At 37.4% G+C, this 27,299-nt stretch overlaps 1 protein-coding gene across 1 annotated transcript in view; it reads right to left on the bottom strand.

Moving 5' to 3' along the window:
- The window catches only part of slc4a5b (solute carrier family 4 member 5b), a 36,743-nt gene extending 18,490 nt beyond the window's left edge, over positions 1-18,253 (bottom strand). Inside the window, exons 1-12 of the mRNA XM_036594573.1 lie at positions 18,190-18,253; positions 16,675-16,878; positions 11,099-11,225; positions 10,660-10,820; positions 9,358-9,513; positions 8,292-8,399; positions 5,822-5,877; positions 2,522-2,679; positions 2,323-2,410; positions 1,935-2,089; positions 875-1,003; positions 553-727 (exon numbers count right to left, since the gene is read on the bottom strand). Coding sequence (XP_036450466.1) covers positions 553-727; positions 875-1,003; positions 1,935-2,089; positions 2,323-2,410; positions 2,522-2,679; positions 5,822-5,877; positions 8,292-8,399; positions 9,358-9,513; positions 10,660-10,820; positions 11,099-11,225; positions 16,675-16,878; positions 18,190-18,253 — 1,581 coding nt within the window. The remainder of the gene's footprint in view (positions 1-552; positions 728-874; positions 1,004-1,934; positions 2,090-2,322; positions 2,411-2,521; positions 2,680-5,821; positions 5,878-8,291; positions 8,400-9,357; positions 9,514-10,659; positions 10,821-11,098; positions 11,226-16,674; positions 16,879-18,189) is intronic.
- Positions 18,254-27,299: the final 9,046 nt, after the last annotated feature.

Below are 27,299 nucleotides of genomic sequence, written 5' to 3'. Positions count from 1 at the left end.
GGGCATTAAAAGAAGATATATAGACTTGAATAAATTAGATTACTAAAACGTACTTTTTATCAATATTTGCTCTCCTAATGTCATATGTAGCCACTGCAAGCTTCTTCTGGGAGAATGATGGCTAGCATGTGCTTTCTACATAGCACATTTGGCTAGTAGCCACATCTTTAACTGCTGCTCTTGCATAGTTGTAGTACAGGTGAAGATGCTTGGAGGAATGTGCTAATTACTCAGAGCCTGGTTTCCCAAAAGCATGTTAGTGTTAATATTGTCTTAACTGGTAGAGAGTGTTTAATGTTACGCTTGCACTACTATTTAGTAATCATCATTGTGCTAAGATGCTTTGGGCAAACCCAGCCAACATCAGAGTATATAATTCAGCCATGTACATTGCCCAGAACAACAGAACCAAATTCTGCTCTTGAAAACAGTATTTTAGTGATTGAGCTACTTGGTATCTTGGTCAAGGTACGTTAAACAGCTTCATTATCCTTAATTTCAGGTGTACTGGAGTTGAAATGATGAATAAAAGGAGGAGCTTGGACAAGTTACTTGGTAGTTGTCAGTGGCATCTCCTAGAAGTCCTCCAAAGGTGATGGCATTAGTGATGCAACCCAGATAGATAAAAAGCACAGCCGAGATCGACTGAATGTGAAAGCCATCATAGAAGTCACTTGGCAGCCAAGGTATTTTTCGTTTGATGTCAAGGTAAAGGCCTCCACAAAATCTACAGAAAATACAACATTAGTTGTTATGCACATCATCAAGACAGTGCAGTTAATATAAGCATTACAGCTTGCTAACTCATCTCCTGCTGCAGTCTCAAACTTATAAAAAGACAAAGTGATCAGGCTTTGTGGACCAGCAAGCCTACCTCCCAGTAAAGGTCAATTCCTCTCCCAACTCATGAGGGGCAGGTATCTCTTCATCATCAGCAGCTGCTCCTCCTCCTGCTGCAGTTCCATTCGCCTGGCCCAGCTCATTTAGTGAAAAAACAGACTTCCTGCAAAGAAAGAGTGAACAGGATTTAATGTCTTTTTTCCACATTAGTACATATTCACATTCAAGTTTCTTTTTAATACAGAGATTCAAAGCCAGTATACAAAAATGCACTCTATTCAAGTCAATGTGATACTTTAAATGTGTTTTGCAGTTTTATATAGCATCCTGCAGTAAACTCTGCGAAAACATTTACAGTATATTATATACACCGATCAGGCATAACATAACATCCTTGTTTCTACACTCATTGTCCATTTTATCAGCCCCACTTATTATATAGGTTCACTTTGTAGTTCTACAATTACAGACTGTAGTCCACCTGTTTCTCTGCATACTTTGTTAACCCCCTTTTACCCTGTTCTTCAGTGGTCAGGACCCCCATGGACCCTCACAGAGCAGGTACTATTTGGGTGGTGGATCACTCTCAGCGCTGCAGTAACACTGACATGGTGGTGGTGTGTTAGTGTGTGTTGTGCTGGTCTGAGTGGATCAGACACAGCAGTGCTGCTAGAGTTTTTAAACACCTCAGTGTCACTGCTGGACTGAGAATACCAAAAATATCCAGCCAACAGCGTCCTGTGGGCAGCGTCCTGTGACCACTGATGAAGGACTAGCCCTTACTGTTTAAGCAATATTTTGAACCAGTCCTTTTGTATAGACATTGTTGATTACAGAAACATTACTGCTATCAATATGTAGTCTTTAAACATATTACTGCTGTAAACAAATATTACAGTATGAGTGATGTAAATATTAATTACAGTTACTACCTGGCAACTTTTACATTTTTTTTACATTTGACATTAAATTGAGGATTTAGCATTATTTTACGTTAAATTGAATTTTTCTGTGCATTTTTTCAGTGTGTAATCAATAATTCTTCAATCCCAGAGGTGATTATGACATTACATGTGGTCTACACAACCTCATACCTCATCTCTGCTGAAGGAAGTTTCTTTGGTGGTTCAATACGGATCTTTGGGTCCCACTCTCCTGGTGGGAGCACTATCACCTCATCCAGAAACTCATCAATTCCTGCAATCAAGTCTTCACGATCCCTGGCCTTATAGGCCACATCGCTGAAGAGCTGGAGAGACATGAGCTTTGATTAAACGATTAAAGAACAAAAAATTGTTTGAATTGTTCAGTGAAATAGTACAGGCCATATCTGCATCCAAGAGCTAATGGTAAGATTTCTGTTTAAAATTCTATCAGTGCATTTGTAAAAGGCTTTTTATCTTTCGTGTAGCTCCTTTATTAACAACTTGGTGTATCAAATAATTCAGATCTGTAAATAATAATTAAGCCATTCATGCTTACATCATCCACCATGAGAGTGGCCATGGCCCGGCCGATCTCATTGTAGGACTTGGCCTTGCCATGAGGACCCAGCAACACAAAGAGAAACCTAGCAATAGAACAACAGTGCTGAGAGAATATAAAGTGTGGTTCATGAAAACATTGTACTCAAAGGAGACACAGAACGATATAGATATAAATGCTGAGCAATGTTTGTCACCTGGTTGGCACAGGGACCTCAGTCAGACCGCCTAATGTGGTAGCTTGAGCAAGACGAACAAAGGCCACGAACGGCTTGTCCACAAAGTCCACCTCTCCAATCAGGACATTGGATGCCTCCGCATCTCTGGGGATTTTCTTCATGAACTTGTTCTTGAGCTGGTGATCAGCATTACAGTATAGTGAACCATTATGGATTTAAAAAAGCGATCAAATAGTAGTCTACATCAGATGCAGATGCAGATATCCGGTATTAACTGTCTAAACATTTTGAGGATTAATAATACTGGCTGATATACTTTTACATGGTCAAAAATTAAACTGACACCAGTAGTTATAGTTTTAGTTATCAAATTGAGCATCTTGAGGCAATCCATTCTGAAAATCTGGTGAAGGCTTCTTTGAGCTTTTTTTAAAATAAAAATGTGGGTTACTACCAAAACACATATTTTTTGCAAATAAACATTTTGTGTTTTATTAATGACTTTATGATTTTATGTGTGTACAACTGTTCAAAGCTATGTTTGCTAGTCATGCACTGGCTAGTGTTTTTGAGTTATGCTCAAAATCATCCAAAATTGTCACTAACGAAACATTTGGTAAAGTTTTGCTAGCAATTTTAATGTGTAATTTGTTTGTGACAAAATTAAATGTTCCTAATTTCATGAACACTAAGCACAGAGTTCTAGACATTGTGTACAGGAAACTCATTAACAGTATCAGTAATCATTCCATTGTCACTGTCTGATGTCTCTGCATGTAATAAAAATGGCAGCCCAGCCTTTCCAGTGCGTGACCAATTGCAGATCAACAGTGTTGTGCAACCACTGAAGATTCATTTAAATATGAACACATACACACACACTAACACCCCAATCAGCACAGCCTGTGTTTTTGCCATTGCCCCCACTGAGCACGTGGCTATGGAATGGTCGGTGCTTAGGTCAAAATCACCTCTTAATCTTCTAATGCTGCTTTCAGAGTCAGTTTACTTTCTGCCTGAAATAAACAAGCTCTTTTCTGTTGTGCTGACCCTGTTTTAACTTTTGAGGCCATTTGCTGTTGTTTCAGTGTAGATCGCTGGCATTTACTGTCAAGTAGGGGTGGGCAATATGTCGATATGTTATCTTGATAAATGATGTCACATTTCTGAACATACAGTGGATATCGCCAGTACATAATAAACACTGACCAACTGCATGTGCCATTAAAAAGAAAGCTTCATTGGACTGGTTTAACTGGATTTAGTGCAGTGAAATGTGTGAAATGTTGAACAAAATGGCTGTATAACCATCATCTTCACAGTTTTTGACAGTAATTTCATACTTAATATGTGGCACTCCTGTGGCTTTTTTGTCTGTTGTAACATTTAAGCATTGTGTACTGTGATATTGTATATTTGCCATATCACCCCTGCTGTCAGTGGTCTATGGCAAGCCTCAATAAACACTGTCAAAACTGATAACTGCTCAAAAACTATGGATTGTAGATGAAAAGATTAACATATTGTAATAAAACTTTATATCCTTTCCAAACACTTTATTGCTCACAGTTCAGCAAACTGTTTTTGTTACTTTAATTATTATATGTAAATGGTCTTTGTTTGTTGTTATAACTTCACAGTGAATGAGCAGAGCTTTACTACTGTAGGCTGAATGAGTGGATATATGCAAATGTTTTGGTTTTTTTATGACATCACAAAAAACAAATGTATAAAATTAAGCACATATCCATGTCGTCTCCACAATCACTGGCAGTACAAGGGTTGCAATGAAGAGCTCATTAACTTTAAAAGTGACATTGTCGTAGGATGACACCTTTGCCACAAGCCAGTTCATGAAATTTCCACCCTGAAAGACCAGTCAACTGTAAGTGCTATTATTGTGAAATGGCAGTGTCTAGGTGAAACAACAGCTCATCCACAAAGCAGTAGACCTCGCAAACTTACAGAGTAGGGCAGCTGAGTGCTGAAGCATGTAGCACACAAAAATCGTCTATCCTCTGTTGCATCACTCTCTACAGAGTTCCAAACTGCCTGTACTATTAGCACAAAAACTATGAATCAGGAGCTTCATGAAATGGGTTTCCATGGCTGAGAAGCTGCACACAAGCCTAAGATCACTGTGCTCGGTTTCAAGCGTCAGTTGGAGTGGTGTAAAGCCACTGGACTCTGAAGCAGTGAAAACTTGTTCTCTGGAGTAATGAATCATGCTTCACTGTCTGGCAGTTAGATGGTTGAAACTGGATTTGGTGGATGCTACGAGAACACTACCTACTTGATTACAACACTATGTAACAGTGCCAACAGTAAAGTTTTGTGGATGAGTATACTGTGACTGATGCTGTTGTCTGTTGCTGTAATGACCCTGCACTGCGCGCAGTGAAATCTCTTTTTAGAGAGTTTATGAAAACCTATGGGATTAAAATCCACAGCAGGTAAAATCTATCCAGTATGCTTATTAAACTGTTACAATTGTCAATGGATTAGTAAACAAATACGTTTAGCTGTTTGTGAAGAAATACTGCCACTTTGTACGGTAAATGTGAATTGAATAAAATCAACCATGGGTTTGACAATGACAAACTGTTATGGGTGGGACCTTTGACCCTCAAAGTGCTGATGAAGCTGAAAAAAGCTCTGGGAGGGGGTTGGTGTGATCATGCCAAACAGTGCATATAGAGCACGAGTAGAAACATGAAAGTGAGTGGAGCCTGTCACTCTTAGGGGCAGAACCTAATTAAAATGTACTTAGGCGCATACTGGGAGGGGATCACCGCTGCTTTGAAGTCCCCTGAACAGAGTGGAGTCGTTTACATCTCAATTCAGTGTAGTTAATACACTTTGGCTGAAAAAAGCAAACAACTTGAAGCATTTTTCACATTTTTAATTTTTTTTTATTTTAATGAAACAAAGGGCGGATAAAAAGATTAATTAGCGCTCTGGTTTTGACATGGCATCTGCAAGATTTGTTAGGGGATTAGAAAAAAAAATAGAATGGAACATTCTGCCTCATGCATGTCACCTGCCGCAGTGAGCTGAAGTCATGGCAGTGCTCATGGCCCTGTGGAATGACAGGCTGCCATTGTTAACAAAATCTCTGTTACTTCCAAATCTCTATTATTCCAGTTGAGGCCTGGTTAATCACAGATTGGAGCACCTCTTGCAAATTCTCCCCTAATTAACACATTTGCATAGCTTAATCAATACATGCACATGGCAAACACAAGAATGTTCATCCATTTCTCCCGCTTCCCAGGCTTAAAAAAATTGTCAAACATAAAAAAAGTATAAAACCCATACCTGGTCAGAGCTTGGAGTGACTGAGATGTCATTCATACTACGACACTGGGAAGGATCTGCAATTCAGAAAATATACACGTGATGAAAACAATTCATTTCAGTTGTATTTTTAACATGCCCTCACCAACTTCAATCACCACTTGGAAGTGCATTTCACCTACGTTACAGACGTCGCTGCTCACAGTACAATGGGAGGAGGGGACAGTGAAGGACTTTTTTTTATCATGCGTCCACCCTCAGCTAGGTTACCCTCTGCTAGCCCAGTAAACTTTGCAATGCAAAATGTTTTTTGAGAAGTCTGAACATAATGTAGATGAATTTGGTGAATAATGGCTTTGTATAATAATTGCTGATGTCGACACCCATGTTCACTTTATCCCTGCCTCTCTGAGGGCTCATCTATCACACTTCACTTGTTCTAAGAAAGTAATGGAACGCCCCTTAAAATGATGTTGGGAATTCCCTCAAGGGGAAATGGGCAAGCTAAGGTGATGAGGGCTTGTTAAAATAGTACTGAAATGGACAGCACTGGACAACTATCACGCAAGGTTTAACATTCACTGCATGCTAAATAGAGCAAATATGGCAAACTTATTAAGTATGACAAAAATTAGAAGTGTAAAATGTATGAGTGCATTATGATGCATCAGTCTAATATTAGCTATTCAAGTGTATGACTTTTGTATGTAATGTTAGAATCGATAATAATCTAAAATAAAAGCCTATTTTAAAAGGGGAATTTTTCAAATGTAAAAATAAAGTACATTGTCTGTATTATATATGTATTGTTTTTCAATGTGTAAATTGTTCCTCCATTTTTGCAAGTATTTTTTACAAATTTCTCAATCATACCAAATTAATGTAATCGAACTGTAAAATTATTATTATGAGATCTGAGATTTACAACCCCCATAAAACACATTTTGAGACAGCCATTTCCTTTAATTGATTTAAAAAAATGAATGTCCCTAAAAGCAGGTTTGGAAACACACTGACCACTGGTGCCGGTGCAGCATGTTTAGCGACAGGGTTCCTGAAGTTTCTGCTTCACAAAACACACAATTAACTTTCCCCTTAACCTGGGTTTAGAGACTCAAGGTACAATTAATCCTCGTGCATATGCACATGAAACCAAACAGCCAATCGTGTGAAAAATTAGGTCGAGCAGCTTATTTTTCAAAAAAGAAAAATCTACATAAATATGCAGAAAACAAAGAATTTCTAATGGTAAAAAAGCAATGCTCTCACCACTGCCAGCACATCAGTGCTTAGTTTTGACCATATCAGCCCAGCTTTATCAAACCAGACTGCCAGTTAAATTTCACATCGATTACAAAATTCTTTTACTGACATATAAAGCTTTAAACGGACTCGCCCCTCAGTACCTGAGTGAACTTATCTCTTATTAAGAACCAACACACCTACTTAGATCACAAGGTGCTGGCTTACTAGTAGTACCTAGAATAAATGAAGTTACATCAGGGCACAGAGTCCTCCAACTTTGAAATAATCTTCCAGTCAGTGTTCAGGACTCAGACACAGCCTCCGTTTTTAAGTCTAGGCTAAAAAGCTACTTGTTTAGTCGAGCACTTGGTAATTAGTTTTTCCTGTTGGATAAAAGTTGCAGATCTGGAGGTTCATAGACATAGAGTATTATGGTAAACTTGGAGTGTCAGTGCTGTCTTCCTGCTGCTTTTACACGCTCACTCAAGTTTGCTGATGGTGGAGCGGAGCTTCACCTGCTGTTGACTCTTCTGCCTTATTTGGGTCCAGTTTGACCATCATGGAACTTACCGCTGTACAACGCTGTGCAAACCTCACCTGCATGAACTGACCTTTCTAATGATGCTGCTTCTGCACAGACTCAAACTATTTAATTATAACCATTGTTTCATCAGTTTTTCCCCGTTCCTGTATTTTAATATTTTTATACTAACGTTAAAACTTTATCCTCTATTCTTCTTGCTCTTGTGTTACTGTTTGCCATCCAGTGTCAACCAAAGGAAGATGGGTTCCCCTTTTGAGTCTTGGTTCCACTCAATCTCTATATAAATAAACTTTTACTTGGCATAGTGAAGTAACAACTGCTATATTCTTATATTCTTAATGTCTATGCATTATGATTTGTTTCCTCTGCTGAAAGCGACATTTTTCAAGTAAAGAAAAAAGAAAATACAGGGTTAAGTAGAATTGAGCTTAAATTTAGCTGGACAATTAAAAAATATCCTGCTTTGTGAGACATATCCCTGTACAATGGAAGTAAAAAATAGAAAGTTACGTAGGAAACACTAGCATAATTCGTAATCCTTTTTATTACTAAGCAAACCACAACAGTTGCAAAAATCAACTGCCCTTGCTCATTTCATATGCTGTAAGGTCAAATAGAAGGTGAAGGTGACAAGCAGATCCATACATGACGTAATTGATATAGACTGTATATTAGGGCCTGGAGTCAGAAGCCTAGACTCACGCAGTTTTCCCAGGCTTCCACTCTGGCGAGCTCGCAGGTCCTCAGTGGAGCGATGAAAGCCAGATGCACAGCTCGGGCTGCAGCTCGGGCTGCGGCTCGGACTGCGGTCTGATACAGACCCAGGGTCAGAGACAAAAGAAAGAAGAGGCAGAAAGAGGATAGAGAGAGAAAAAGAGCAAGAGATGTGTGGAGAGATTGCAGAGTTTAGAAAAAAACAATAAGTTGGCATAGACAGGGTGGGGATAAGGAAAAACATGAGATTAAACGGGATGGGGTGGGCAATATGGCAAGAATATAATTTCATGATTCTTGAGGTCATCGGCATCATACTTGATGTGCATGACAAAAATCTGTATGCAAAGAAGTAAGTCAATAAGGACCAAACAAAATGTAACACCAAAACAACAGTGTTATATTTAAAAAGGTGACAAAAAGCTACAAGTATATTTTTTTAATTCAAAGTTTACGCACACACCCACACACACACCACACCCACACACACCCGCACACAATATCTAAGCCGTTTATCCTCTGGGGCATGGGGGGGAGGTGTGGGGAGGATAAGAGGATATTTAATAACATAAAAAGTGGTAAATAATTTAATACAATAACATAATGCCACACTGGGCTGACATCCAATCAGCTATTTGTTACTACACTCTGAAAAATAAATGATATGTGCAACAATACTTTTCAATCTAGTATCTATTTGCTGCATAGAAACTTCCTTTAATGGAAGTTTCTTTTTTTAAATGCATTTTGAGTCAATGGGTTTTCGTAATTCCTATAATTCAAAAGTACACATGATTTAAAAGCATATCATGATGTAATTCATCACGATAACAATCACATCACATTGCCCACCTCTTGATAAGATAATGGAAATTGAAAAGTAGTTAGCATGGAGTAAAGATAGAAAGAGTGTTAATGAAATAGTACTTGTATAAGTGGTTAAATGGTCAAAAGAAGGTTATGTTTAATGTAGGACAGAATACATAAACTAATGCTCCTATACACGCATCAGGACAACAGTAACAAAATTCATGCAAATGACAGAGGTCAAGACCTTTATTTGAAGGGCTGGGCTTCCCAATGTCAGCCAGTGAACGATGGATGGGTTTCTTGGTCTGGTGTCGATGCTTCCTCAGCAAGACGAAACTGATTTTCTCTTTGAGCTCTGGAGCTATTAGACCATCCTGCACCTGCTTCTCCACTATGTCATCTGGACAAGACAAAGAAAACAGATGTACAGTTAAGATTAGCGTTTTTATAGTTTATTTTTTTATATTTTTTCAAAGCCAGTTTTATGCATCATAACGTAAATAAAATAACCAATTTACAAATATTTACACATTTAACCTTAAACTGCAGAGTTATTATTCAGTTGTGAATACAAATTATTAAGTAAATTATTCAGTAACTACTATAAAACAGAATTTATATAATAATAAGAATGAGAAATTGAAGGGAGCGCTCTTGCAATTGAAGGGCAATAAACAAGGGATGCATAGCACAGTCTTAGAAATATGGTCACTGGGCCAAAAGGACCCACCCATTTAAATATAGAACACATAGAATTATACAGACAAAATTTCACAACACATTTTCCCCCCAACATTTATGAATAATCCACTTTTTGTTTTGAAATAAAACAAGGTTTTTTTTTTTTTAGCAATTTTAACAAAGTGTGTAAAAACTAACCAAGTTTAATTTTTAATTTTTTTTTTTTCAGGTTGAAGAATGGCGTTCACTAGAAATGCAAAGGCATTTTGTGTGTTAGAATATGCTCGAACACAGTCAAACAAGAGTGTGCAGCATGCATTTTTGAGAAAATTAAATAAAAACGCACCAACTGGAAAGCAGATTTGGACATGGCACAAATAATTCAAAGAGGAAGGCTGTCTGTGCAGGGCAAAGGGATCTGGACGACCACCAGTATCAGAAGATATTACATTTGTGAAGCTTCGTGAAATCGGTTATAAAATCTACATCCCTCTGAATTTCTTGTTCGAATTTTGATAAATAAATCTTGTATTGTTCAACATGAAGCCTATTTAATTTTATTTGCCTAGGACATGTAGTTACTCAGATATTCACATCTTAAATGATGTCAATTTTTTTGGGACACCCTGTACATTATAGAAGTAGATTCTGTCCATTTCATACCTTTACTATGTAAGAGATAGCAATGCCTCCTTGCAACCTAGCATAGCATAGTCTGCTGTTGTGCCAACTGAACATTGCTATAATGGCAAAAATCCTCAGAAGGATTAAATGGCCTTTTCACCATAGAATTACCACAATTATAACATATATGAGAAATGCACAAATTGTTTCTCATTTCTTCATTGCTGGGGGTAAAACTTACCGACTATCTGAGGCAGAGAGTAGCCCTCCAGGTCCAGCAGGATAGTGCCAGTCTGCAAACAGGTACGCAACTCAAATAGACTGTGCAGTGACAGAGTAGACACATGGGGCTTGCTCCACCTCTCCCCACCCTCTTCCACTTTCTCCTCAAACTTCACCCACCTGAGAGAACAGCACAAACATGATTGTGTGACTGAAGGTAGTAAAAAGAGAGAGAAATATTACTGATCTTAAAAATAGCAGTGAATGACATAATTTCAACCCAAAATAAAAACAAAAATCCCCCAGGAAAAAAAAGGAATTTAAAATCAATATAGGGCTTTTAAAAAAAACATAAAGCTTCACTCAACCCTGCTTAGATAACAATTTCCCATTTGCTTTGTAATTTTTACGAATTTATAAGAAGCGAAACGCATCTCTTAACTCAGTGAGCACATTACCTGGCAGATTCCTTCCACTCCAGTTCTCCACCTTCATGCTGCAGTGTGTCCATCTCAGTGAAGAGTGTAGGTGTGGGGTCATCATCCTCACCAAGGATGGAGCGCAGTCTCTCTGCAGCAGGAGACACTGGTATGCATACAAAATCAGTCAAAGGGTTTAATAAAGATCGTTCTTTATGTGGGGGTCCTCACATCCCATCTGTGTCTCTGCATTGTCATCCCACCCTTTACCCTGTTTATCAGTGGTCCGGACCCTCTAATGCACACTAACATACCACTACCATGAGATTTGCTCCAAGAGTGATCCACCATCCAAACAATACACCGGAAAAAATGGTGTCCTGAGAAACAGATGGACTACAGTCTGTAGAACTACACCCATATTGTAAGTGGAACTGATAAAACAGACAAATTTGAAGGTAGGTGTTATTAACAAAGTGGTCAGTGAGTGAATGCTTTGGTGATTTTTGAATTCCAGTGTGACAGCTTTGAATATCAGCTAGATTATGCTGGACCACAGTCATTCCAATGCTCCAAGCCTGAAAGCACCAATAATTCCATCATACCATTCCAACACAACACACTAAGCATGTAAGTGCTTATAGGTCAAGTCTAGAGGCAGGCATTTTTGGTCCAAATGCTATGGCCACATCCCTTACCACTGAGTTGAAACCTTGAAGTTTATTGAGCAATCTACGCATCATAGATTTACACAGAATTTAAAATTAAACCCAGGCTTTGAATTTAAAGTTTTACATATTAATCCCTCAAATGGCCAGGGCCCCCCAGCAGGGGCATTTTTAAAAATTCTATAGCTTAAGAATAGCTCAACCAGTTTACACTGAAATCCCTGTACTTACTAAATAAGCTTTAGTATGTAATATAGCTGGGATTTTAAGGGGTTAAAAATGAATTTTATCAACACTGTGGGGGCATTTTAAGTTTTAGTCAGTAAACAATATTCATTAAATCTTTGAATACCATGTTTTTCTAACGCATTCATAACACATTACCATGAATTCATTCAGCCTTATCAATGTGGCTAAAATATTTATAAAAATGCATTACGCTCCATAGGTGGGTTTTTAATGCATTAAAAATCAGTAATGGAATTGCTCATAATGCATTATAAATGGTGTTCATAACATGTTATATTGGCAGTGTCAATCCAAGTTGACATCCCAGCCCCAGCTTGCACAGCACATTATGACCTGCCTAATCATAAAAACACACTGAGCCATGCTATGATTGGCATGACTTAAATAAACTTTAGTACTAACCAACTTATAAGTTATTATAAATAGGTTTTAATATATTATACTTAGCAATAATAATCCAATAACTTGTAATGACACAAAACTTGAAGCATTAAAAGGACTATAGGCTATTATTCCATTTATTCTAAGTCATTAAAGGAAATTAAGGCATCTTGTGGTTATGACTAAGTCATAATGCACTATGTAAGTTGGAGCTGGATTTGACAATATAACATGTTATGAACAGTCATGTGCAAAAGTTTGAATATCCCTGGTCAAATTACATGTCTATATAATGTTACCCTCGCCTCCTTTTTTCCTTTTTGTTGACCTTCTATGTCTCTTAGCCATGTGCATGGTCATAACTGTGCTCATTTTTATAGATATTTATACCATTTCTAGATGTTTATGATACCTTATGCTTGGTAACATGTTATGAACGTGTTCTCACTCTTATAGACGTAGTTTCCAGTTGAAGTGTTAGCCAACATCCATGTGATTATAATCCATTTTCCTCTGCTGCTTGACCTCATGCTACCACTGGAGGAGCTGTTGTGAACTAATCAAATTAGTTAGTAGTACTAAGTTACTTGACCTATCTCACATAAACACCAATAAAAGCAGTCAAACCTATCCATAATTAACATGACTAAAGAAATGAAAAGTGGAAGTATCAGATGTACTTGCATAGTAACAGTTCGTTGACCATGGTATGCCCCAGCACTCTCAGTAAGCATAAGTTTCTTATTCCTTTCACCCTGGCTCTTTGCCTTTACAGCCCAGGGGATTATTAGCACGTGGGTGTTTTTCTCTAGTTGCTGACTGCTATGTAATCTCACTGATCCCGCTGTACAATCACAGATGTGTCTGCTTGTAGTATGCCATTTTCAGTATGTAAAACTACAGCGTTCTTGATTAGTTGTTAGGTATTTACAAATGCAACATTTTGAGCAACTGAAATTACTTTTTTACTGAAATTTCATTTATGTTTATTCAAGACATATTGTAACAAAGTTCTTGTTTGTTGAGCAAAAGAATAAAATGATAAGAAAATGCATTAGAAAATGTATGTATTTGGATGACAGTGGTTGTTCTAATTCAGCTAAACTCAATCCACGAGTTGAGGCGATTGCTTCATCTCAAAGACATTTCACATGATCTCAAAACTCTATCAACTGTCTGAAAAACCCATTTGTTAAAAGTTGACAGTACATTAGGACATGGTAAGCCTCACTAAGATGGCTTAATGGATATCAATGATGTCACAAAAAACATTTATTCTTTAGGGATGCACAATGTTAATGGAATAGAATCACTAAAAGAAGATTTCAGCGTAAAAATATTGGCATTAGATATTCAGATTTGACTGTTATTTTACATTGAGATATGATGAGTTATCTGAGTTATCTGGAAGAGCAGAACATTTAGATGGGTAACAAGGATAAAATGTCTGCACTGTATTCATCTTACTGCAGTTGAAACTTATTCCAAAACTACTTTTTTATTATAACCACAAGTTATTAAAGATAACATTATATACATTAAATGGACAGCTTTCTTTTTTTCATGATATATGTTGTTGGGAGGAGGCTTTACACATTTCAGCAATGTCAACGCTAAATTATTATTATTTATATCGCCTTTAAAATAGAAATAAAAAATGTGTTTTCCATTCCATTTCCATTTTTTAGCTGTTTTTCTTGTCCAAAACATATTATATCCAATATTACAAAATTACAAAATTACAAAAGGCTATACAGTTTGGAATGAAATTCTTCAATTATAACTCTATAAAAATAAGCGTTACATTTCTCTGTAACGCTAATCCAAGTGGATCTTGGCTCAATTGCTAGAAATGTGTAAATATCTGCATCTGTATCGGCACTAGCAGATATTTACAAAAAAATTGTTGAATAAAGTTACTGGCCCAAAATTTCCATGTCAATGTATCCCTAATATTTTTAACATTCTAAACAAACTCTGACGACAAACTATGAAAGAAAGACTGTAAATAAAGAATGAAGATACAGAGGAATCAAGATGATCACATCACAAGGAATTCATGAGTTTAACTATGTAGTTACCTGCCAGAGAAGAACAGGAACCAAGACTGGAGGCGAGGGTCAGAACTGAGTCCTGAAAATTGCATGAGGCAGATGGCAAGCCAAGGCTTTCCTGATCCATACTTCAGCTGTCTCACCAATAATCAAATGTTTACAGGAATCTTTGTCGTGCACAATATTTGATCTTGTCCCACCTAATCTAGACGCATGTATCGTCTAGAATATTTTGCTTTTTTGTTATCTCCTTAAGAACTTTCCAGTTTCCCAACTTTGTCTTCTTTCTTCCCCTTTTTATTCCTTCGTGACTTCAAGCTTTTCTGCTTGGAAAGTCAAGCCATTTCCACACGTCATCCTGATTATGTTGTGCTGCTTTGTGTTCCAGCTCTATGCTTTTGTTTTCCACACTGCTGTTCTCTACTGAGCCTTAGCAAAGCTAAAATCCAGAGCAGGGCAAAGAGCCTCATGCATGAAAGACCTGACAAGTGCTCTCCTCCTCCACCTCCACTGAACCTTCCTCTCCTATTCCCAAGTTAAGTCAAAATGATCCAGTGCTACACTAAAGAAGGTGGATGTGCAGAAAATAAGGTAGAGCATCCAGTCACTAAACCATTAATCATAAATACAGTGGAAATTACAAGCCACTAAGAGCAAAAGACTGCTAACATTAAAGCTGCTTTGTCTGTATATCTTGCACATTGCAGGTTCTTCTCAAAGAAGACTTTCTTACTTTGGGCTTACATTATGTAGTGCTATTGAGAAATCCTGTTCTGGGAAACATGCCCCTGGTCAGCCACTTATATAAGTGGAAATCCTCACTATCTACTCAGATACAACAAATTGTATCTGAGTAGATAGGTCTTCCGTCAGTACCATTCTGAAACCTAACTATGAAGGCCATTTGGGCTGTCCAGCCCAAAAAGAGAATATGTGCAGGCTAGAAACCTGAAGAGACCCTGGTTTCCAGATTTCCCCACCCATCAAAAAGTGAGCTGGCACTTGTCTTGTTTTCCGTCAATACTTTTGTACCGACCAAATATATGGATTATTAAAAGATTTCATTGTTATATTTATTCATCATGTATGATCATGTTTAAGATTCTAGATAAAACAAACAACCAACAGCCCTTTAGACAAATCAGAATACAACCTAAGCAAAAACCCACTAGCTAATTAGCTATGGCAGTTACAGCTACAACTAGCTAGGAGTTTTTTGTGCCCTTTGAAATCAGAAGAATGATGACAACAATGATTCTCTTGGGTTCTTCTGTCATACTTGGGTATGATTATAGATTATATAGATTATATGGGATATGGGTTAAATATTGGCTTAGTATTTGCTATTTACAAGACCACTATTAGGGAACTCTTCAGAGAATCTGACACAAGAAAGCGTTCATTTACAGGCTGAATCTTAAGGCTCCCTCTTTGGTTCTCCCTAAAGCTTTCTGTACTGTATATTGACTGTACTGTATCTTGAATAATAACTAATATCTATCATTTGTTAATTCAACAGTGATATTGGCAAAGCTTAAATACACTCTCAAACATAACGTTAACTTCTGATTTTGTGGACATGGATTAAGCCTAGTCTTGGACTAAACGGCATCGCCAATCGTGTTTCACCATAAAAAAATCTCATTTAGTCTAGGCTTAGACTTAATCTGTGTCTAGGAAAGTGGATCTAAATGCTTTGCTGTTTGCTGTGAGCATTTTAGACAACTCTCACATATCCCAGATGAGCTTGATGAATCAGGGTGTTTACATTATCCTACTAACAGGAATCATTTTGGTCAGCCCAGTTGAAGCTGACTTCATGCTTTTTAGCTCACAACTTACAGGTCTACACTACCATGCAAGACCAAGCCCAAAATATAATGGTTTTTAATGATGGTTTTGGCCTGGTCAAAGTCCAGATGGAAACCCTTTAGAGAATATTTTGTCTCACATTAAACACAAGCTAATGTGGCAAAATCTTTCACCTGTTTGAAGCCATCAGTGCTAAGTGGAACAATACTGACCCTTCTTTCTGTAAAAGACTGTCAGCAAGTTTGCCAACAAAACTTCATTATTTGAAGAAATCAAAGGAAAAAGCTATCCCATACTATGTAACTGTATTTGTTTGTCTAGAATAGAATAGATTTCTAGAATAGATTTCACAGCTAGTCTTGATGTCTTAAAACATACTACTCACCATCATTAAGTCCCAATAAAAAGCATGAAAATTATTATTGAGTGCTACATTTAAGCATTTACTCACTGGTGGAGTTGATGTCTGAAAGTTGCTCGTTTGAGTCATGTCCACCATCATCTGGATCATACTGTTCCTCTTGCGCATGGTGTCCATGGCGATCATAGTGTCTCTCACTACGGTTGTGATCGTGTCGGGATGTGTGCCTGCGACGTCGCCGCTTCCGTCTGTAGCCCCTTGGCACTGGAACGCCAATGTAAATAGACTGGTTCTCTGAGACAATTGAGAGAGGAATAATGGGAAGATTCATCGTCGTTCTGTACATAAATCATGAATGTACCTCTTTAAAATTTGTTTTTAACATACTTTTTTTATTAAATGAAGTTTTTTCCCCTCATAATTATGTGTGGAATAGAATTTTGAAAGAAATTCCAGCCATTTTGCAGTTTACTTCATGGGAATTCCTGTTCTCTGTGATGTCTCATACACCCCCTATCAGGATAAAAAGAACAGCTATGGTCTTGCCTGAAACTAATAAATCTGGGATTAGCTGAATTTACCACCTGCAATGCGAGTGATTCTCTGTTGTAGAAAGAAAAAAAGTATGCCAGTGTAATGTAATTGGTAAACATTCTTCTCTTGTGAAATCCTTCCTTCTTCTTCTTCTTCTTCTTCTTCTTGAACAACTCCACCCTTGAATTGTGCTAGTGTCAATTTGTGTGCAACTTAATCTGATATATAAAATGTGTCTATTCTCACTGTACAATTAAAAAGGCATCAGTTTGAATTCTTTGGGAGTAGTGCAGAGGTCAGCCACTCAATCAATCATGGCCTTCCTGTGTAAATGTTGTGTCCCAAATCAACCTTAGGCGATGCACTCATTAGGCAAATCCGCATGAGGCATTTCATTTTATTGGCATATATGCATTCTAAACTGGACAGACTTTTGTAAAGACCACCAAATCCATGATACATACGTACACATGTCTATCAAAAATCATGCACACTCTGAGCTGCCAGATCAAAAAGACTCTAGAACCAGCCAAACTTAATAGGTATTTAATTTCTATTGCTCATGTGCCAGTCCTGCTCCTAAAGCATAGAATATGCAAATGAGCCCTGTAACAAATCACAATATTTTTTACTAAGTGCTAAAAGCATTTTTACCAATCACAGTTCCAGATTAATGTGCCTGTAGATGTTTTAATGAAACAATATTCATGTAATCCAATCAAAGTAAATTATTAGAGATGCATAATAATAACTTATCAGAACGATATTGGTTTCAGCAAATAGTTGCTTTAAAAAATTATCAAACTGTGGTAAATATCTATTTACAGATAAAATATGGAGCAATATTAATCACAATACTACTATTTTGTCCATATCATGCAGCCCTTTTCTGCAGCGCTGTGGATCTTCAGAAACAGTTACTGCTAGTTCTGGAGATCAACTGCCAGTTGTACTCAAAGGTACCTCTGAACCTCACACTTACATTGTAAAATCACTGTCTTGAATGCATGACAAACCCAGATGCTTAACCTAATAACATTACACAATAACCAATGTAAAAGGACAGCATACCATCTTCATCTTCATAGTGTCTGCTGTGACCACTTCTTCTGCTGCTGTGATGGTCATGGTCCATTCTGTCACAAGAAAATCAGAGAGAAAGAAACAGACAGACAAGTAAAATTACAACCCTCTCTCTTTTTTCTGCTTAATCAAGACATTTTGATTGCTTTAGCGAGAAAGGCTGGTTTCTTGGACATGTATAACATCTAGAATTGGACAAACTTGCAATGACAATGGTGTTTCACCAAAGAATCCACAAAGAATCCTATTTAGTCTAGGCTTAGGCTTAAACTGAGTCTGGGAAACTGGCCAGTAGTTACAGACGAATGGCTAAGCAACAACTGCCATGTGAACATGTCACAGTGGGCTGCCTACAGCACGTGGGCCGATCAATGACCAAATATCTGGCTGGAGAGGAAAACCCAATGAAGATATAATTAAGAGGAAGCTTGTACTGTCATATGCCACCTTGTTCTTTGCGCACACACATCTCTATTATGTCAGAGGGTGTGCTACTGCCAACATAACCCATTGATTGGCACAGCTCATTCACGTAATTAAATCTCAGTAAAAAAAAAGCACCGCTGAAATGTATCTCATGTATGCCAAAAATGTGGCATAAACGAATTTAATCTGAGAAACAGGCCTAAAAATATGAGGATTTCCTTTGAAAAAGCAAAATACACATTATGAGTTAAGCTACATGGTTCTGATGTTGCGCCTACTACATAAAAAATTACAATCAAATTAAATAAACAAAAATTAAAGATTACTTTATGTTTAAAACCAAGTTGATGAAATTAAAGAAGTTCATAGATGTTTTCATAGTAAAGAACGCTTCACTATGAGACAATATCCCATGTGTGTAATCTGTATTGTCAGATCATTGTCCTTCATGCCGAATGGACAGCCGTGCTTGGCAAGCAAATAATCAGGATTGACAGTAGTATTGATTAGTCTGGAAAATGTTGTATGACTCAGAGGAGGGAAAACACCGGAGAATGCGCGATGAGCATGAGATGTTTTTAATTTTCTGTCCGTTTGCCTGTCTCTCTCTGTCTGACACTGTTGTAAATGCTTGAGAAAATTATAGATTGCACTGTAGTTGACAGAAACAAAGTGACATAAGGCTCGTTTTCCAACGGCACTCCAGGCATGCATTAATCTACATTAAGCAAAACAGCACTTTAATTAATCCATTCAAGCTTCATGAATGGAGTCCGCTCGGTGGCCTGAGATATGCTGTTGGGTAATTTACCAGATCATAACTTTAAATTTTTTAAAGATAAAAATTTAGAAAAGGTATGAAGTGTGCAAGTTGCAAGAAATGCAAGAAATGTATCCGAGCTGCAAAAATGTTTAACCTATCTAGTAGTACAAATATAATCTTATAATCTTTGCATTTACTGAACAATCATTCCTGATTCCATTCCTCTCCACCATGACTGCATGTTTGGCCAAAATGTTTCCGAAACTGTGATATAACAATGATATCAAGCAGGGTATTTTTTTTTGCACTAGCTGTCTGTGCAGTAGCTTTTGGAGCCTTTAAATACTTTGAACATCTGGTTTCTTTCACCACCACTGTGAATAAAAATGGCCCTTTAAGTTCTCTAAAGCAAAGCATTTCACATTAAAGCATTTTCAATGATTTTCTTTATATCTTGACTTATTAATTATAGAGATATATTGAAAATGGGAAAAACAGACTTCCCTCTTAACTATAACTCCAGTTGCAGGTCGTACCTTGGCTGTGGTGAACATGGCTTTTAGTCTCTCTGCACTACTTCAATAATGATAAGTTGTAAAAATAACAAGTTATATGTTATGATGTTAAAACTGACTGCAAATTGAGTGAAACTGGTCTTAAATGCATTTGTAGACATACAATCAATTGTAAAATGTATGTTAAAATGTTTGTTAAAACATGATTATTTGAAAAAAAAACCTTGTTAACAACATACATTCAAATCTTGCTTTAGACTCTGTTAGCTAGCTAAAATACTGCTACAACCCCAGCGTTTTCAACTACCAACCAAATATGACTTGATTTACAGTGCAATAACATAATTCCACCAGGAATTTTAGATACCGACAAAAAGGTGCAAATTGCAAAAAAGCAAGTCTTACCTTATGGGAAACTGAGAGCTGAGATGAGACAAGCAGCAAAGCAAGCATTTATCTGTATCACAGCAAACCAAGTGACTGAACTGTGCAGTACTGTAAACCTGTTAACCACCAATACTCATCACTATTCTTCTGCCTTAGCATTGGGTGAATGATAAAGTGCCTGAGGCCTGTATATGAGTAAGCAGAGGAAGGTGGTTGGAAACGTGAATGACTGACAGTACATTCGGGGCACAATAAATGACACACACCCTACACGGCCATATTGATTGTGCTGGCAGTGTGGTGCTATACTTGCAACTGCCTTTGCTTATGTGATTAAATAGATTTCCAAATGACACTGAAAATCTCAATTCACTGAAGCACTAATCTGTGAAATATGAAACTTCCAATGTTGAAATGTACCATACTGGCCTCTGCTGTTGCTTGACTGGTTTATTCTGTAAGTAAAAAATATTTAAGTTTTTTTTTCCCTAAAGAAAAACGGCTTTGTATAGCATAATTGCTCAAAGACTGTTTTGGAAACCCACTGCCTTTTCTCTGCTTGAACATACCCAATATGACTCACCAGCTAACTTACAAAGCAAATTAATGCTGTAATTGTTGAAGCAAGTTTATTAGAAATTGAGGAGCATCTATTGCTTTGCACATTTTATATTCATAATAAAATATTCCATCTGCACAAATAACTGAACCATGATTGGTTTGAACATCAGAAGCACAACTTCACAGTTGGATGGGTTGATTAGTTATTTGCAGCACTCTTAGGGACATTCAGTAAATAATAAGATTGAAACTTGACCTCTGGGTGGTTATTAATTCACTACAATTGGGTTCCTGAATGGTAACAAAACTGAATAATGAATGGCATTTAGAATCAACTGCATCAACAAAAATTGGGCAATTACGTGCCTTTGTGTTTTCAGCAGAGGAGTGGATTTCATATTTTGCACATTTCTCCACATGGTGGCACTACAAACACATCTTCAGCATAATGTTTTTGAATGATAATGACAAAGAATAAATGGGTAGAACAACTCACCAATTCCTCTGCAGTGTTTCTTTTCTTTAGCCATAATGATGTAGTTGGTCACTTTCTCTGTATAGATGAGGGATACACAAAAAAGTCCAATAGCAGTAGCATAGCCTTTAAATATGCAAGTTAGAAATGTCAATATGACTATTAGCTGCAATACTGTTTATATAGTATTTTAATGTCGATGCAGTGATAATACAGATAGTGGCTTGTTCTAAATTCAGCTTTTGAAAGTGGGACATTTTATTGGTAGGTTACCCATGTCCAGCTTAAGCATCTGAACTTAGCTGAACTATGAAAAGAATTTCCACACAATTAAATGGCTTTCTTTCTAAATAAGGCTTCCAACATAATTTAGTAAAATTGGCTAAACTTAATCTTCTATTAAATTTCCAACTCAATTCAAGTTCAGTGAACATTATTAACCTTTGATGATTATGTAGGCCCAACTTATCTTACTAGAAACGGTTAGTTAGTTTAAAACCACACACACAGTAACAGAGATTGTAGTAAAGCGCTTTTACAACCAGCAGTAATGATGCCAGCCAATTAATCAAAATACAGAAGCATACACCCAAGAGAAGATCGCCTAGGAGGAGACAACGCAGAGATGGTATGCAAACAGGGACGTGATAAGTTGCTGTGGCACCCCTTGATTTCAGGACTGCAATAGGCTGCAATAGGCTAATATTAATAACACTAATAGAACCTTTTAAACTGTATAATTTGAGCGTATTATAGAGCCATGTGTGCATGTTTAGGGTGAAGTTCGTTTTTTTTTTTTAAATAATTTATTTTATTTTTTTAGCCGTTACAATGAGCATCATGTGAGTCCAGTCAGAGTGAGATGACCAGCAGTGTTAGCTATCTGAGTTTTTTTACTTGTGTTTTTAATTACTTTAAAATTATGGCAGACTCAGGGCAATGTACTTCATATGTGCTTATTGAAGAAGGGGTGAGAGGAAGACGTTGTGTTCTGAGATACATAAGCTACGGCGGCGTTTTAGGGCCACTGTAAATAAGAATAAAAATAGTAGACTTCGAGAATAAAGTCGTATTCTTTAGAGAAAAAAAGTCTATTTAGAGAAAAAAGTCGTAATATTTTGAGAGTTTTGAAGTCTGCCTGGTTCTTTATTCTAAATAAACACAGTTTCTTGCACAGCCGTTTCATATACTAATAACAGTCGGGTGTTGATGTGCCAGGAGAGACAGGGAGACTGAGTATTTCTTTATGGGTGAAATCGATATGAAAGTATGGACCACTGTAGTCGTGCATCATTCTGTAGTCCTCGTTATGCCCATATTAGGAACTCCCGGTCTAAGCTCCATTTCTCTAACGACCTCGCAATTCAGAGGATCCAGTGAAATTGAAGAGAAGAATGTACACAGGACAAAACGTATCGGGTTCTGAACATTTTTATTTAACACAGGGTGCGATAGAGGCGATTTTTCGAAAACCCTATTCATTCTGGCCGTAGAGAAATGGGGCTTAAACCCGGAGTTCCTAATATGGGCATAAAACATGGCGCCAACTACAAAATGAGACAGACTACAGTGGTCTATGACTCCACCAACTCCTAAACGCCCCTCATTTTAACACGAGGAGGTGCTGCCTTCTCTTTGCAAAGCTTTGGCCACAATTACGACCTTTACATTTAGTGTCGTAATTCTACGACTTTTTGTTTGGAAATATAATTTTTTTTTCTCGAAATATTAAAAAAAAATCTCTAAATATTACGACTTTTTTCTCGAAATAGTACGAGTTTTTTCTTGAAATATTACTCTATTCTACTGTTTTCATTTTTATTAACAGTGGCCCTAAAACGCCGTCCTATAAGCTGGACGCCCGTCCCACTGTCGTCTTTTAAAGTTCAAAGGATAAACTTCGTCTCCTCGGCAGACCGGTTTCTCGTTCCAGCCGTGCTGACTTACATGCGCGGAACATACTTAAACTTTCAGATTGGGAATGTAATCAGATACAGGTGTTTACATGGCTATTATTCTTCTATTTAACCAGCCTATTCCAACTGAAGTGTTTACATGGACGTATTTTGCTCCGATTGAGCTATTAGTCGGATTATTAATTAATTAGGCTGCATGAGCCATAAACAGCTGGCGCATCGCTCAGACAGGTTAAGGTGCAAAGAGAAAAAGTCTATACAGAGTTACAGACCAGTTCTGAGTCCTAAAGCAGCCTAATATTATTTTTTTCAAATCGTCTATAGTAATAATGAATTTTTATCGATGGTTATTTTTCCCGTTCTGTTTGCGTTTTAGCCTTAAATCTCACCGCGTGACTATGGCCGTGACCCGTAGGGATGGGCGGATCGATCCAGATATCCATAATATCGATACAAACATTGGTATTGGTATCAGGATACGATATAAGATAGGATCGATACTACTCTCATCAAAGTTTAATACATTGCTCAAGTTTCATCAAAAAGTAGAGATGTCTGCAAACACCACTCCTTCGCAGCTTGCATGCACACTTTGCTCCTCCTCTCCACTCTGCTGTTTTGTTGTCCTGCTGTCACATGGCGCTGAGGCTGCAGTGATAGACCACTGTAGTCATGTGTCATTCTGTAGTCCTCGTTATGCCCATATTAGGAACTCCGGGTCTAAGATCCATTTCTCTATGGCCAGAATGAATAGGGTTTTCGAAAAACCGTCTCCGTCGCACACTGTGTTAAATAAAAATGTTCAGAACCCGACTTTTTTTGTCCTGTGTACAATTTTCTCCCGAATACCACTGGATCCTCTGAATTACAAGGTCGTTAAAGAGTCTCAATACTAATATTACTACATTTTCCAACATTTCTCGTTTCATAATGTGCCATTTGTTTTCAGGTCTGGACTGCAAGCAAGTCAGTTTAGCACCTTAACTTTTTTACTATAAAGCCATGCTGTTGTAATATGTGCAGAATATGGTTTGGCATTGTCTTGCTGAAATAATCAAGGCCTTCCCTGAAAAAGATGTCGTCTGAGTGGCAACATATGTTGCCAAAACCTGTATATTTCATTCAGCATTAATGGTGCCTTCACAGATGTGCCAGTCACCCATGCCATGTGCACTAATGCACCCCATACCATCATGAATACTGGCTTTTGAACTGTGTGCTGATAACAAGCCTGATAGTCTTTAGCCTGGAGGACACAGTGTCCATGATTTCCAAAAAAATTTCATATGTTGATTTGTCGGATCACAGGACACTTTTCCACTTCGCCTTCGTACATTTTAAATGAGCTCAAGCCCAGAGAAGGTGGTGGCATTTATGGATCCTGTTTATATATGGTTTCTTCACTTGCATTTGTGGATGCAGTGATGAACCGCAACAGTGGTTTTCAGAAATGTTCCTGAGCCCATGCAGTGATTTCCACTACAGAATCATGTCTGTTTTTAATGCAGTGCCATCTGACAGCCCAAAGATCTTGGCTAACCAGTACTGTTTTTCAGCGTTGTCCCTTGCATACAGAGATTTCTCTGGATTGTCCAAATCTTTTAATGATATTATGTACCATAGATGATGAAATCCTCAAGTTCTTTGCCCTTTTACGTTGAGAAACATTACTCTTAAATTATTGCACTATTTGCCCCCACAGTCTTGCACAGAGTTGGGAACCCCTCCTCATCTTTACTTCTGAAAGACTCAGCCTCTCTGGGATGCTCTTTTTCTGCCCGGTGGTGTTACTGACGTGTTGCCAATTAACCACCATGTGTTTTTTTAAGCATTACACAACTTTACCAGTCTTTTGTTGCTGGCATCAAATTCAAAATGGGCATATATTTTTCTAAAATCAATAAAATTTCTTGGTTTCAACATTTGAAATGCTCTCTTTGTCCTATTTTCAAATAATTATAAGGTTTAAATGATTTGCACATCGTTGCATTTTGTTTTTTGTTTTTTTTTTCAGACAGAGGACGAGTAGATATTTCTTGGTACTGGCATATATCAAGTCCAATAATATTTTGAGTAACCTACTTGGAATTGAGTAATGTTAGTGTAAATGTGTGCAACCTCATTAGTAAAATCATTAAAATCTAGCTGATTTTAAATGAAGTGCATTAGCGAGCTATGCTGTATTATTTAACACTACCTTTAACTGAGTAGCTCTACAGTGGAGAAGAGCAGAATTTGTTTCACATCAGAAAAGCGCTTCTGCACTGCCGTAGTTTTGCTCCTAATCTTTGTCTTTTAACAAATGTCTCTGTAGTTCACTGACAGCAGAAATCACATCCAAGGCTAATGCATCGGAAGAGCTCACCTGTGGAGTTTTATGTCTTCTCAGAGTCTTTTGTTTGGCTGGTTGAGCTGTAGTTGAATGTCATCTAAATTCAGACATACACTGCGATTTTAGAAATCTTCTTTAGTGAGTATACATTTGAACAGACCATCATGCCCATGCTACATGAAACACTGTCCATGAACAAGTTCAAATAACATGCTCTGTGCCAAGTACTGAGCGAAGAGAAACTGTAGCAGCGCTGCTAATGTTGAGCACTGAAGATAAAGCCAGGCGGTGATGTACACAATAGGACAATAGTCTCTCTGCAGAATTTTACAAAATTTTACAAAAGAATCAGCATATTAACATTTATACTTAACTATTCTATTCAGTAAAACACAGCAAAATTGCCATAAAAGGACTTTGGTAGCAAATGTTGACTATTTTTGTCTCTGTTTTGCTAGCCTTCATGTCTCCACACGTATTGAGGAAATAGCTGTGATTGTGTGTTTAAAACAGTTTAAAATCACACAGTGTAAGTCTGGCTGGAATATGCCAAAGCAAGTATTTTAATCTGACTTTGTGGCTTTGTGTCCGGCTGTCACAGTGTCAGTAACACTTCTCTGTGTGAGCAGAGCCTCCTTCACTGTGTTTGTTCATTATTACGGCAGCTATACTCAGCTTATGTCACACGGTATCAGCGGGTATCAGAATGTTGTTAATGGCGACTTTTTTATCAGTATGAGTAAACGAGCACAGTATCAGCCCAATACTCAATACCAGTGTTGGGATCAATGCATCCCTACATGAAACAGGGATGATTTTGCTTTTTATCAGGAAAACTAGTAGTTTAAATTAGATGACTGTTTAAATAACATAAATCAAATGAGGGGATACTACGAAAGAGTCAACTGGCTATTTAGCACAATGTGTCATGCATAAATATGCTAAAACTTTTTGTGTGCGTTCTTACATGGCTCTCATTAGTTACCTCATAAAACTGCAACACATATCAGCCAAAATAAAAACAATAAATTTGCCAATTATATGTTGTGAGTAAAAATCTGTCGATTTCGATCATGCACTAGTATCAAATGTATAGATAACAAAGTGGTCATAGTGTATGACATCTTTTTACCACCATAAGTACAGCTCACTTATACACTATTAATAATAATAGTACTATACAAGTACATTTTTCATTCATCAAGGTACAAACAATGTAAACATAACCTTAAAGGTACAACAGTGGTTTTAAGGTCAAATTGTGTACCTTAAATAAGTTTTCCCAGGTGAAAAGTACATATTTTTAAGGATGTGTTTGGGGTGTGTGGAGTCAATAGTACAGTTATGTTCTCTGACTAAAGGTAATGAGTTGTACCCTTGAGGGTACTGCCCCAGTGACAGTTCTGTACTGTTTTTCCTGAGAGTGTACAATAAGTCTACCAGAATTAAAATTTTATTGAAGATGACATTGAGATGAGACTTTCATGTCAATGGCATTGCTGGATTCAGTGACAGATGATGTTGTTTAAGAATATACCGCTGTTCAGTCATATGACAATTAGAAAAATATTTGCTACATCAGATAGGAAATTCAAAATGAAATAAATCGTACGTCTTACATCTTAATCATCAAGAGTCATGTTCCAGTGCTGCTGAAATGGAAGTTTGCCACTGATGGATTATAAAAAATTGGAAATTGATGTAAGCCCAATACGTCCACAGT

This window comes from Colossoma macropomum, unplaced genomic scaffold, assembly GCF_904425465.1.
Source record: "Colossoma macropomum unplaced genomic scaffold, Colossoma_macropomum, whole genome shotgun sequence".
In the NCBI taxonomy this organism is placed as follows: domain Eukaryota; kingdom Metazoa; phylum Chordata; class Actinopteri; order Characiformes; family Serrasalmidae; genus Colossoma; species Colossoma macropomum.
Note: the sequence above shows the minus strand (reverse complement) of the source record. Positions and strands in the feature narration are given on the sequence as shown.